Here is a 13,266-nt window from a genome sequence, read left to right on the forward strand (position 1 = left end):
GTGTGTTTCCTTGTTTTCTGTATATGTTGCATTGTATATTCATGTAAATATATTTGCGAAATTATCGTATAGTTTGTATCCTACTTTTATTGTATGTTCAAAGCTCTTCATTTAAATTTCCTATTGAAATGTGCATACAGAAAAGTGATCGTGAGGATACAGTTGATTAATTTTCACAAACTGGACACACTTTTATAAAACAGCCGTATTAAGAAATAAAACGTTGGGCTTCCCTGGTGGCGCAGTGGTTAAGAATCCACCTGCCAACACAGGGGACGTGATGAGTTCGAGCCCTGGTCCGGGAAGATCCCACATGCCTCGGAGCAACTAAGCCTGTGCGCCACAACTACTGAGCCTGTGCTCTAGAGCCCGTGCTCCACAACAAGAGAAGCCACCGCAATGAGAAGCCCACGCACCGCAACGCAGAGTAGCCCCCGCTTGCCACAACTAGAGAAAGCCCGCGCGCAGCAACAAAGACCCAACGCAGCCAAAAAAATAATAATAATAAATTAAATAAATAAATAAATAAAAATTTTTAAAAAAAGAAACGTTATTAGCACCTTGGAAACTGCCCCTCAGGCTATTAATTTTTACTCATTTAATTTTTGTTTAGCCACTTAATAGAATGTCTCTGGAGAAATTATTACTGAATTGAGGAAATAGGTATCACATAAGACACTGTTTTTGAGCTGCTGCCACCAGTGTAGGTTAGAAGTGCAATGGTACACAGGCAAATGCAAACATACAAAAGTTTTAGGAGTTAGGTTACTGAATTTTTTGAGTTCCTTATACGTGAGTGATAGGAAATAAGGCTGGAATCAACTTGTGGAGGAGAGCCTTTTGTGCCAGCCAAGCAGTGAAATAGAGTACTGAGAATATTTATTTGCAGAAATTTAAAATGTATTTTTCTATTTGTAGGCACACAAGTCTCTGAATTTTGTTTCAACACTGCTTCAGATTACTATGTCGGAACAACTGGATTTACCTGTGAGACAGGCAGGCAAGTTTCCTGAATTATTTTCTTGGATGTATGTAAATAATATCATTTCAAAGGTTCATAGTTGAATAGCAGAAGTATCTTGGGAAGGCCCTTCAGTGATTTTCTTCACTGAAAATTGGTTTGCTCTGTTGTGTTTACTATAAACTGCCACAAGTGCCTTGATATCTGGTGGCAGAGTTTAAAGGAATGTGATATTTCACTGAATTAAAAAAGAAGCTGGAAGGAGAAATTGATGGGATCTATTGAAAGAGTCTCCATATTCCCTGTTTTCTTCCATGATGGATGATTCTAAGATACAAACCTCCAGCTGTTTGCTTTTACTATTTTAACCATGTAAAAGGTACTGTTTCTTAGTTCCAGTTTCAACAAAATACTGAGTAATTCCCTCAGTATCAGAGTCTATGAAAATGTGGCATACTGCTCCTGATATCATCTGTTAGTCTGCAAAATAATGGAATTCACATCTTTAATGCTTGTTGTTTAATTTATTTGCAGATGTATTTCTTATAGGAAATATAAAGTGCCAATAACCTTACTATTCTAGAAAAACCTGTTATATTCTGAGGTTATTTCTTTCTGTTCTTTTTCCCTACACCAGTTTTGTTAAAAAAAATTTTTTTGCTTACTTTATTTAATGTATAGTAAGCACATCCCTTTTCTCTACATAGTGTTAATCTTAAAATTTATGTTTTAATGGCTAAATAATTTACAATAATGTGCCATATGCAGTGAACCATTTCTCAGTTGTTGGAATTTAATCTCAGGTCTGTTTGATTAACAATTGTATGCCCAGTGCCTAAGGTATTGCCTGACACACTGCAGGTACTCAGTAAATGAATGAATGAATGTAAGTTGTTTATGATTTTTTTAAATTGGTATATAAGTAGCATAAAAATGGGACATTTTTTGTGCCTATAAAATACAGTAATTTTGCTGGACCCTGGTCAACAGTAAATCTTTAAAAAAATTTTCTAGTTAAATAGGAAAAGGTCGCTTTGTTTATTTTAACTGTCAGTTCTTTTTTACTAATGAAGTTAACATTTTCCCATTTATTTTTTTAGATAAGAATCTTTGCCTTTAAATCTCAAAATTTTACTAAGATGTTGAAAGCATTTGGCATTTAGGAGGGACCTTAACACATTAGAAACTTGATTATGCGTATTAGCAAAATTAAATTCTACTAGAAAGTTGTTTATTAGTATGTACAAAACCAGAAGCAACCAAACTATGAAATTGGTCCTAATTTTCAAAATATAATCATTACTTTAAAATTTATTACATCCTTGTAATAATTGAATGATATTTTGTAGTACATGGTGTATGGTGGTTTCATCTGCTAGACTTTGAAAGATGCATTCATTCTGTCTTTGTAGTAGAACTCAAGCATTCTGGATGGAGTAGACTGTGAATCACGAGGTTCTTTCAGTGCAGTTCTCACTTGTTTACGTGTTTTGTTCAAGCAAACACTTTTTAAAATACTGAATCAAAAGTGTACAAATAAGTATATATATTCACTTCCTTTGTGCATTATGATGGAAAGAAATACTCAGAGGTTATATCTGGAAGACATAGGGGCTATATCAAGTCTTAATTTTTATCTTTGTTCTATTTTGGAACTAAAGAATAAAATAGTATTAATCTGAAATATGTCAGTCCCACATGCTGAGTCAGTGTTCTTGACTGTAGATGTAGTTTATCTTAAAGCTTTTGTTGAAGGATATTTTAATATGTAGTTGTAATCTTTTTTGAAATGCTGTAAGATGGGGTATTATTTTAATTTCCAAGATGAACCAAAGTAGAATATAAAAATCATAGTTATATCAGTTATCCTTGTTGGAATAGGTACAAGACTCCAGGTAAGTGTTAATTACTAATCAGAGAAGAATCAGTGTTTTGCAGAATTTAGAAATTAATTTTGAATAATTTCCCTTTCCTATACATTCTGTACATTTGTGTTTGAGGATTCTCTTTCTCTCTCATTTGGGTGGAGGGGTCCGGATAAAAAACATTATTACCAAGCTAGTTCAGTTAGAGTTAACTAGCAATTTGCAGGCTAGCAGTATGATAACTGACAGAAGGAACTAGCAATGTGCAAGGTGGCAGTATGATAACTGACAGAAGGTAGTAATCTGTAATTTTTGAACACAGCAAATTCTCCCATAAAATAACACGAATTTGAATTGGTGTGATTGTGGTGTATGATTGAAATACTTAAATTTTTTGACTGAGAATCTTTATATACTGTAATTTTTCTATGATTAAAAATAACAACTTTTGTGTGTGTTAGTCACTTTGAGCTGCTCTAACAGAATACCATAGACTGGATGGCTTATAAACAACAAATTTATTTATCACAGTTCTGGAGGCTGAGAAGTCCAGAATTAAGGCACTTGCAGATTTGGTCTCTGAGGACCTACTTCTGGTTCATAGGCCCTCACATGGTAGAAGAGGAAGAAGCTCTCTAGGGTCTCTTATAAGGGCATTAATCCCATTCGTGAGGGCAGAGCCCCTCATTAGCTGATCACCCTACTAAAGCCCTCATCCCCTCATCACATTGGGGATTAGGGTTTCTGTATGAATTTTGGGGGCCACAAACATTCAGTCTGTATAACAGGGTTATTAATTATAGAAACTATTGGTATATGTATGTGGTTTTGTTTTTAGAGGCTTCATTTAGAAAGCGGATTTGGTAAAACAGCTTTCCTACAGAAAACGGGTGAAAAGTGTTGTGTATAAACGTGTTGTAAAAACAATTTTGTTTGTAGTTTGCAGAGTTCTCTTAGACTGTATGTTTAATAATAACTTTGTGGGTGATTACTGTAGCTGAGCATTAAACTTGTGTTTTATCAACTTTTAAAATTATGGAGTATAGTATTTTGATTTTAAAAGATTAGCTTTCCTAGCAATGTTTGGTCTGACAGAAATAAATTGAGGTGTAGACACAGGGATATTCACAATGCTTTCACATTCTTTTGTCAAATTGATCTATATTTTAGGTGTTATCTATTTGAAAAATATGATAACACAGTATTGGCCTGATCGGGAAACGGCACCAGGGGATATATCCCCTTATACTATTCCAGAAGAAGATCGACATTGTATTCGAGAAAATATTGTAGAAGCCATTATCCACTCTCCTGAGCTCATCAGGTATGTATATGTTTTAAACTTAACCTTTGTTGCAGGTATATAATTTGTGGGCTTTGGAGGGGTGCAGAAGAGGGGATCTTTTCAGAACATAAAAATCTGTCATTTTTTGTGGCACAAAACTTAACAAATGCTGTTACAGGAGAATTCTTTTTTGTTTTATTTTCTTACTACAGTTTAATTTTATATTTATTAAAAACCAAAACTTTAAACTTCATGTAAAACTTGTGAAACATACTATGATCAGAAGAAAGGGGGTATAGAAAGTTATAGAATACTGTCATATACTTTATATTGTATAGTCTTTTGATATTTGAAAGCTCGTTGTGTATGATTTTGTAGAATTTTTTTTTTAACATCTTTATTGGAGTATAATTGCTTTACAGTGGTGTGTTAGTTTCTACTTCATGACAAAGTCAATCAGCTATACGTATACATGTATCCCCATATCTCCTCCCTCTTGCGTCTCCCTCCCACCCTCCCTATCTCACCCCTCTAGGTGGTCACAAAGCACCAAGCTGATCTCCCTGTGCTATGCGGCTGCTTCCCACTAACTATCTATTTTACATTTGGTAGTATATGTAAGTCCATGCCACTCTCTCACTTTGTCCCAGCTTACCCTTCCCTCTCCCTGTGTCCTCAAGTCCATTCTCTACGTCTGCGTCTTTATTCCTGTCCTAACCCTTGATTTTGTAGAATTTTTAATGAGAATAGTTGATGTTCTAAATGAAACCTGTCAGTTGATGATGGGGATGAAAAATAAAAATAAAATCACTTGCATTTGTAACATTTGTTGGGTTTCTTTTAAGTCAGTAGTAACAGTTTTTGCTTAGTGACTTATTTATTTTTGTCTAAACAGCCTTTTTCTTTGTATGAGTTAACAAAACTTGAGGTAGCATTTCTTCCTTCTTATTGTTTATTTTTGACTTTTAGGGTACAGCTTACTACATGCATTCACCATATCATCAAACATGATTATCCAAGTCGTTGGACTGCCATTGTGGACAAAATTGGCTTTTACCTTCAGTCTGATAACAGTGCATGTTGGCTAGGAATTCTTCTTTGCCTCTATCAGCTTGTGAAAAATTATGAGTAAGTATCTCTCTCAATTCCTGTAGAGTTTTGAGAAGTAGAAAAAGCTTGGGAAATTTAAGCTAATTGGTTTGAACATCTTGAAATTTCATTTGGTATACATACTAAAGTTAGTGACTTACATGTTGATTTTAATTGTGTCTTCTTTTTGAAATAGCATTCTTGTTTTAATTCTGCAATCTCTTCTGTTGATTCAACTTTGAAACTCCTTGTGCCCTTTTTTCTTAATCATGATCTGTTTCCCTGTTCAAAACCCAAGTTATCCCTAACTTCTCAATATAGGCTCCTCAATTTGTGCTGATAAAAGGCCTAAAGATAAGTTTTTAAGATGTGAAGGGGGTCAAAGTACATTGATCATTAGAGCTCTTTATTCTGCCTTTCTGTGAATTTTTATCTTAATTTGGGTTCTTGCGAAGTTTCAAGAACCTACCTCTAATTCTTTAAGAAGAATATGTTGGAATTTCATATGATCATTTTTAATCATTCTGTTTGAGGGATTCATAGTCATCTGCTTCAGTGTTGGCATACTTGAGCAAATTATAGTTCATGTAAGTAATTATTATCAGTAAGAAAGATTTAGGGATCATTTTAGACCTGGGCTTAAGGATCAGGAAAAAATCTAACCTTGGAAGTTGAGGTATAGCACTAAAAGTAGTAAGCCAAATGTTGCAGAGATTTTCTCTTAAGTGTGTGGTGAAAGTAATGAAATTGGTAGGCACTTGAAAGTTTTGATATTAGCAAATTATGAGGGAGGAACACACACCATGATGGTGGCTTTATTTCCAGTCCTAACAGCTACACAGATGCCATTGTGAGCCCTCTAATTCTGGGACTTGTAGTTAGCCTCCAATACCCTTTTTGGGTTCCAACTCAAAGTAGCTGATGAACTGCTGCTTTTGTTCTGAGCAGGAGAGAAATAAACCATTTACAGCATTGGTACTGGTGTTTTCTTGTGTTCCCACCAGCTACCCATCTTCCTGCTAAGGAATGTTCCAGCTGTTGCTCCAACCTCTGTCAGAGTGCCAGTTGTAGTTCTGGTAAGTGAGTGACTAAACTGAGAGAGAATAACAGTAATAAGCTGTCATTGTCATTGAGGAGGTTCGTCTCTCCTGTCCTTAATCTTAGCAGGAGAGAGTATGACAGGGATTTTTAAAATGGGAGACATAGGCTGCTACAGTGTTGGAATTTCAGTTCATTTTCAGCTAGTGTTTGATTGTGGAGCACAGGGTGTTCACGAGGGATCTGTGTGGACTGAAGCAGTTCTAAGAAAATTCATGGAGAAATTGGAAGTTGTGATGGCCTTCAGGAGCATAGATCCTCAGGAAATGCTTGTCAGGTGAAGGAGCATAGAAGGAACATTTGAAGAGGAATGCATCTCACACCACATGGAATAGTATGAGCAAAGAAAGAAAGGTACAGAGGTGGAAATGTGACACTGTCTTTAGTGGGTAGTGAGGAGACCACTAAATGGTATGGATAACTTCTGTTGAGAAATTGGGGATCATTTTGTCTTCTTTTTTTTTTGGTGGTAGAGGGGGATCATTTTGAATTGGTAAATTGGGACCGTGTTAAAAGAGGGTTTTGAATGCCATGATGGGGAATTTGCATGTGGTCTTTTACATGATGAACCGTTGACTTTTTTTTTAACAGAACAGTGATGGGCTAGTATTTGAGGATTCCTGTGAGTATGGTTCACCAGTTTGACACACTGTAGCCTTGTGGTAGTAGACTTTTATTGGTGGGAGGAGGTGAGCTCCACGTCCTACTCCTCCACCATCTTGATCGCTCCCTAGGCTTTTATTAGTGTCACATTTTCACGCTTTCAGGAACTTTCAGGTCGTATGGAATAGTATTTGTTTCCTTGCATAAATTACTTTCATACCCATTAGTTTGGATATGGTACCACCCAACTTCCAGTCCACTACTCAGCGCAGAGAAGGAGGTAGGAGAGAAGAATATCTAACATGGAATGGGTATTCAAACCCTCTTAATGTGGGTGATCACCTGGTTGGATAATGGAGAGAGGTGCATAATATAATATAGTCCTCACCTTTATTGTTAAAAGATAATATTGTCAGTAATTAATATAGTTTGTCTAATCAGATTGGAGAGTGCAAGTGGCTTCCTTTTGTAAATTGTTATTTTATTGACTCAAAGAAATGTACAGGTAACCTTTTAAAATGTATGCTAAGTGTAATTTCTCAGCACATTAAATAATATTTAGAAGTCTGTCAGTTAATTGTTTAATAATCTCAGTCATTATTAGCATGAACATTTCTCTTGGTGTTTTTTATTCTTGGCAATTTACTTTGCTTCTCATTTCTCCCAGTAGGAAAAAACAATCCAGTCTTTTAAGAGTGTCTACCTTTTAAAACTGTGCTAAGATATTCAATTCTTAGATACATTTTCTCCCTTCAGAAAGGCTACTGGTAGATAAAACTGGAGTCTGGTAGGGAAAATCAATTATTTAAAAATTAAAAAAGAAAAAAGCCAACAGACTTTTTAACAATAGTGTTAAAATGCTAAGGAATCTCTATGGGGGAATGTCTCAATTAGCTATTCTTTACTCATATCCTTGGAGCAAAATGTGATTCAGAATTCAGGATTTTTCAGATTTTAGAAAGGTAACAAGGTTCACATAGTACACTCCTATGTACCAGTACCCAGGGATCAAACATATTATTATTATATCTGACATAAAATATGTGAATATTCACTCCAAATGGGATAAATAGAGATCATAAATAGCCTGTTGAGGTCAGGTTTTGTTGCCAAAAGGTTACCAAAGAACTTCTGATTTATAGTGCTTTTAGAAATAGAATATTTTCTGCTTTATAGATGCCACTTCTGCCTTAATGCTCTTTGTATGTAAATTACTTAAGGATGGTTATATGTAATCAATTTTATATTGATCAGCTGCTAATGTTTAAAAGCCAAATCGTTGTAGCTCCTCAGTTATATCAGTATTCACAGTTACAGATAGCATAGTGAGGTGGTTAAAGGGCAGATCCTGAATCTGCCGAGGTTCATACCTAGATGTCTATACTGGGAAAGATACTTAACTTCTCTGTGCCTCAGTTTCCTCAACTATGGAAGTGAGAATGCTAATGGGGCCTTGAAGATTATTTACCTCATAATAAATGCTCAGTAAATTTTAGATACTATTATTTGAGGTTTTTTCCAAGTTGCTTTTTGCCTGTGGTTTGATTCCATAGTAGGTTTTTCTTCTTTCTAGGAATATAAAATTGCTTAGAAAGTATTTGCTTATATTTGTATGAACAGACGAGTAGTTTAAATTTATATCTCATATGTATATGAGACATAAATATATATATAATAGATATATATATAGATATATATACTTACCTACCTACCTATCTATATATATATATAAAATTGTGAATAAATTCTCACAGAATTAGTTTGTATTCCTACCCAAAGGTATAAGAAACCAGAGGAACGGAGTCCATTGGTAGCAGCAATGCAACATTTCCTGCCAGTTCTAAAGGACCGTTTTATCCAGCTTCTTTCTGATCAGTCTGATCAATCTGTCCTCATCCAGAAACAGATTTTCAAGATCTTCTATGCTCTTGTTCAGGTAATTTTATATAGTAGTTTTTATACGTAAAGTCAGTCTATCATTTGCCACCTTGAACAGTGATAAAGAATTTCAGCATCTGAAAAATAATTTCACTTGAAAATCTACATTAAGTGGATAAATTGCTAGTCAAATATAAATTGCCAAAATTACAAATACATTAAAGTCTAACCAAGCATACTTTCCCAAATACACAAATAGCTCTAATAAATGTTAAATTATAAGTGGGCAATCTTAAGTTCTCTTAAACCATCTAATACTATTTACAAAATTAGTAAAATTTTCTTATGTCTTTCACCTTAAGAATTCACAAGTCTGAAAATCAGTTACTGGAGTAGAGTTTACATCTAACGTGTGCTCTGTTATGCCAAATATACATAGATTGTCCCAGTAATTGCAAAACCTATTCCTAAGCTTGACACAAAAATACTAATACTGTGGGCTTGACTGGCACACTGTAATGGGCCTTATTATCTTTGTATATTGTTCTAAAGCTTCCTGGGATAAAAGATCCCACTAAAGAAATGGTTGTGTCTGTAGTCTCAGTGGACTGTAATTACTTATGAAACAGAGTTTTTGATTAGGATTAAAATTCTGGCTCTTTTTGTGCCACATAGCCAAAGAAAGATTCATCTCATCTACCAGGACCTTTGGTTCAATTCATGCCATTACTTATTTTTGTTTAAATCTCATTTAAATAGACCTGTGACTATTTCCACTAAGATTATTATAACTGACTCGCTCCATTGTTTGGTTGGATTTTTCATGCCCTTGCTAGATCTTTAAAGATAATCTAATATCTTTCTAATGGCTTCTTCTTATATAATTTTTTAAAAAGTGATTTGGATAGACAATATACTGTTTTTTAATTGTTTTTCCCTCTAACTGGTAGGATCACAACTTCTAGATTATAAAAATAAGTTCTTTTTATAAATTATTCTAGGGCATAGGACCCAACTAATTTTTTGAGACTAGCATACCTTGAAATCAAAATATAGTACTGTCTCATTTGTGAAAATAGAGGTCCTAAAATCCTAAATAGGATATTGATGTTGTGAGCCTATTAAGTGATGTGATTTATCCCAGGAACACAGGAATGGATCAAGAGTAAAAAACCAGTTTTTGTGATTAACTTTTATATTACATGAAAAGAGAGACCTGTAAACAGTCTTTAAGGATGCCAGATAAAGTATTTGATAAAATTTAATAACCATTTCTGCTTTTAAAAAAACAAAACAAAACAAAAATACTTAAGAATCCTGGAATAGAAATTTCCTTACCTTGATAAAAAATGTTCACTAGAAATCACAATAAATATACCTCATGGTGAAAATCAGATACATTCCCAGTAATTTGGGAATAAGACAAGGATGCCCACTATCACTGCCACAGTTCACCATTGTACATAACTAACCAAATCATCCAGATGAGAAATTTGCCTATGTACTGAAAGAGGAAGTGTGGATTGAATGAAGTACTTTTTGTAGGTTTTGTGAAGAGTAAAAGGAAGTTGGATTTTCTTTTGTAAGGATTTTAAAATATTGATTCTTGATTTTAATTTAGTATACACTACCACTGGAGCTGATAAACCAACAGAACCTGACAGAATGGATAGAAATTTTAAAGACTGTTGTGAACAGGGATGTACCTAACGTAAGTCTCTGTGTATTTCTTATATCACTAAGCTTAAATATTTAGTTACCTTTTGAGAATTTTAACTGATATTTCCTAAAACATTCTTTGTGAATTTATATTATTTGTGATGCAGATTTTTCTAGATAAAGAGACATCATTTCATTTGTTTACATACGTGAATATACTAAGTGAAAAATTGTAAAGGGTTATTTTGTATATTATTAAGTGCTTGTATTATATCTTTGTTTATTCCATCCTAATTCTCTGTTTCTTCAGTTTTTAATTGAGTTCATAACATATGTCACCTGACATAGTTAGAAATTTTTTTTCTTGTAGTGAGAACTTTTAAGATCTATTCTCTTAGCAACCTTCAGATAAACAATATAGTATTTTTAACTATAGACACCATGTTTACATTACATCCCCAGGACTTACTTATCTTACAACGGGAAGTTTGTACCTTTTCACCATCTTCTAAAACTTAAACTGTGGTAGTCATTTCATAGTATATACATATGTCAAATCATTATGTTTATACCTTAAACTAATAACAATGTTCAATATCAGTTATATCTCAAAAAGGAACAAAGAACCCATAGCTGGATTTTAGCCTAATAATTTGTCAGACATGCATGAACAGGGGTAGAACTTGATTTACAAGTTGGTCAAACTTTGTAGTTAGTTATATTACTTGCTTTTTAAATAACAACTTCATAGAGCTATAACTCAAATACCGTAAAATTTACTATTTTAAAGTGTACAATTTAGCAGTTTTCAGTAGTACATACAGAATTGTCCAACTATGTTATTTTTTTCACATATAATAACAATTTTTAAAATAACCACAATTTTTCTTTATTATCTAGTTTTCTAGAGAGGTAGGAAATTTACAATTCCTGAATCCCTAGTGTGTTTTAAGTACTTTTATATACCTTGCTTATTTAATCCTCAAAATAATTCCTTCTGAATTTATTTTAAACAGAGACATGGAAGGGTTATGTAATTTATCCAACATAATTTTATTAGTGAGATAAGTGAGACCAGCCTCCTGTTTTGTAGTTTATTGCTCAGATTTTTATTTTTAAAAAAATGCAAAAGAAATAAATAGGACATTTCTTGCATTCCATGGGAAACTAGTTTGATGTGTTATTTTCTGTACACATTTAATAGGTGTAAAATACAGCTTTAAGAGTTTTCATACTTATATTTTGCACCTTTTTTGGTATAATTTGTAATCATAAACATGCACATATAAGTAAACAGTTCAGTGAGTTATGAGAGTCATATTCACCCGAGTAACCATCACCTAGAATGTTGGCTGGTGGCTGGGTCTGGTCATCCCTACCATCACCATTCTCGTTTCTAGCACCATAGATTAACTTTACCTGTTCTAAAATCTAATAAAAAGGTAATTTTTTGTATCTACCTTCTTTTGCTTAATATTACGATATATTCATGTTGTGCTATGGTAGTTTGTTCTTTTTTATTGACAAGTAGTACCCCATTGTATGGATGTACTACAGTTTATTTATTTACAAGTTGATGGACATCTGGGTGGTTTTAAGATTTTAAGATTACAAATAAGGCTGCTATGAATGTATATGTTTAACTTTATAAATAACTTCCAAAGTGGTTGTACCACTGCTCTCACTGGCAGTGTATGGGAGTTTTGGTAGTTCCACAGTCTCATTTCTCTGCCTTAACTTAAAAATATGTCATGGATATCTTAGGTCAATATATAATGAACCAATTCATTCTTTTAATGGATGTTGCATAATTAAACATCCCCTTGTTAATGAATGTTTAGTTCTTGGCAGTTTTTCTCTGTTACAAATGTTTTGTAAATGAACATTCTCATACATATATATTTATGTATGTATAGTAATATTTTTGAAACTAGATTTCTAGAATGAAGTTTCTCATGCCCTTTAGATTTGAACTATACTAGTTTTAATTAAGCTACTTGCCATGACCTTGATTTATATTATTTGGATCTTGACTAAAATGTTTGAGTTTAAACTTTTATAAGACTTTGAGAAAGCATGTCCTTTGTAACTAAGTAGTGAAGTGAAGTGCCTCTTATATTTAAATAAGGGTTAATACTTTTCCTGTTCTAGCCTTTTATTATGAAAGGCCATCATTGGAGGAGGATTCATGTTTTTGTGAGTCTGTTCTGAACTCACACTATTCCTTTTAGATTGTATTGTCTATCATTAAATAAATGTCTCTTTAAAGGAAACACTTCAAGTTGAAGAAGATGATAGACCTGAGTTACCATGGTGGAAATGTAAGAAGTGGGCTTTACATATCTTAGCAAGGCTTTTTGAAAGGTACACATTTCTCAATATATGATAATTTGAGTTTATTTTTTTCAAGAATTTGTTTTTTTTTTTTATAAGTGCTGATATAAAGCATTATGAAGACATGATGGGCATTTGAATGTTCTTTTAGATATGGAAGCCCTGGCAATGTTTCCAAGGAGTATAATGAATTTGCTGAAGTATTTCTGAAAGCATTTGCTGTTGGTGTCCAACAAGTAAGTCTAAGATAATTTTTCCAAGTAGAAACATGACACTATAATGTTAATTTGTCTTGCTTATTTCTGGTTTCTTTGGCATTCAAAGATTGCATGTAGCAGACTTTAACATTTTGAACACTGTAGTAGTTCTCAAATGTTATGGTCTCAGGACCTCCTTACACTCTTAAATTATTGAGAACATTGACAAGCTTCCATTTATGTGGGTTATACCTTGTGATATTTACTGTATTAAAAATTGAAACTAAATTTAATGGT

The 13,266-nt window shown here is 33.5% G+C and overlaps 1 protein-coding gene across 1 annotated transcript in view; it reads left to right on the plus strand.

Moving 5' to 3' along the window:
* IPO7 (importin 7) overlaps window positions 1-13,266 on the plus strand; it is a 47,168-nt gene that overhangs the window by 13,420 nt on the left and 20,482 nt on the right. Inside the window, exons 2-8 of the mRNA XM_061201439.1 lie at window positions 919-1,000; window positions 3,997-4,150; window positions 5,081-5,239; window positions 8,681-8,837; window positions 10,401-10,490; window positions 12,708-12,802; window positions 12,924-13,008. Coding sequence (XP_061057422.1) covers window positions 919-1,000; window positions 3,997-4,150; window positions 5,081-5,239; window positions 8,681-8,837; window positions 10,401-10,490; window positions 12,708-12,802; window positions 12,924-13,008 — 822 coding nt within the window. The remainder of the gene's footprint in view (window positions 1-918; window positions 1,001-3,996; window positions 4,151-5,080; window positions 5,240-8,680; window positions 8,838-10,400; window positions 10,491-12,707; window positions 12,803-12,923; window positions 13,009-13,266) is intronic.

Source organism: Eubalaena glacialis, chromosome 10, assembly GCF_028564815.1.
Source record: "Eubalaena glacialis isolate mEubGla1 chromosome 10, mEubGla1.1.hap2.+ XY, whole genome shotgun sequence".
Classification (NCBI taxonomy): domain Eukaryota; kingdom Metazoa; phylum Chordata; class Mammalia; order Artiodactyla; family Balaenidae; genus Eubalaena; species Eubalaena glacialis.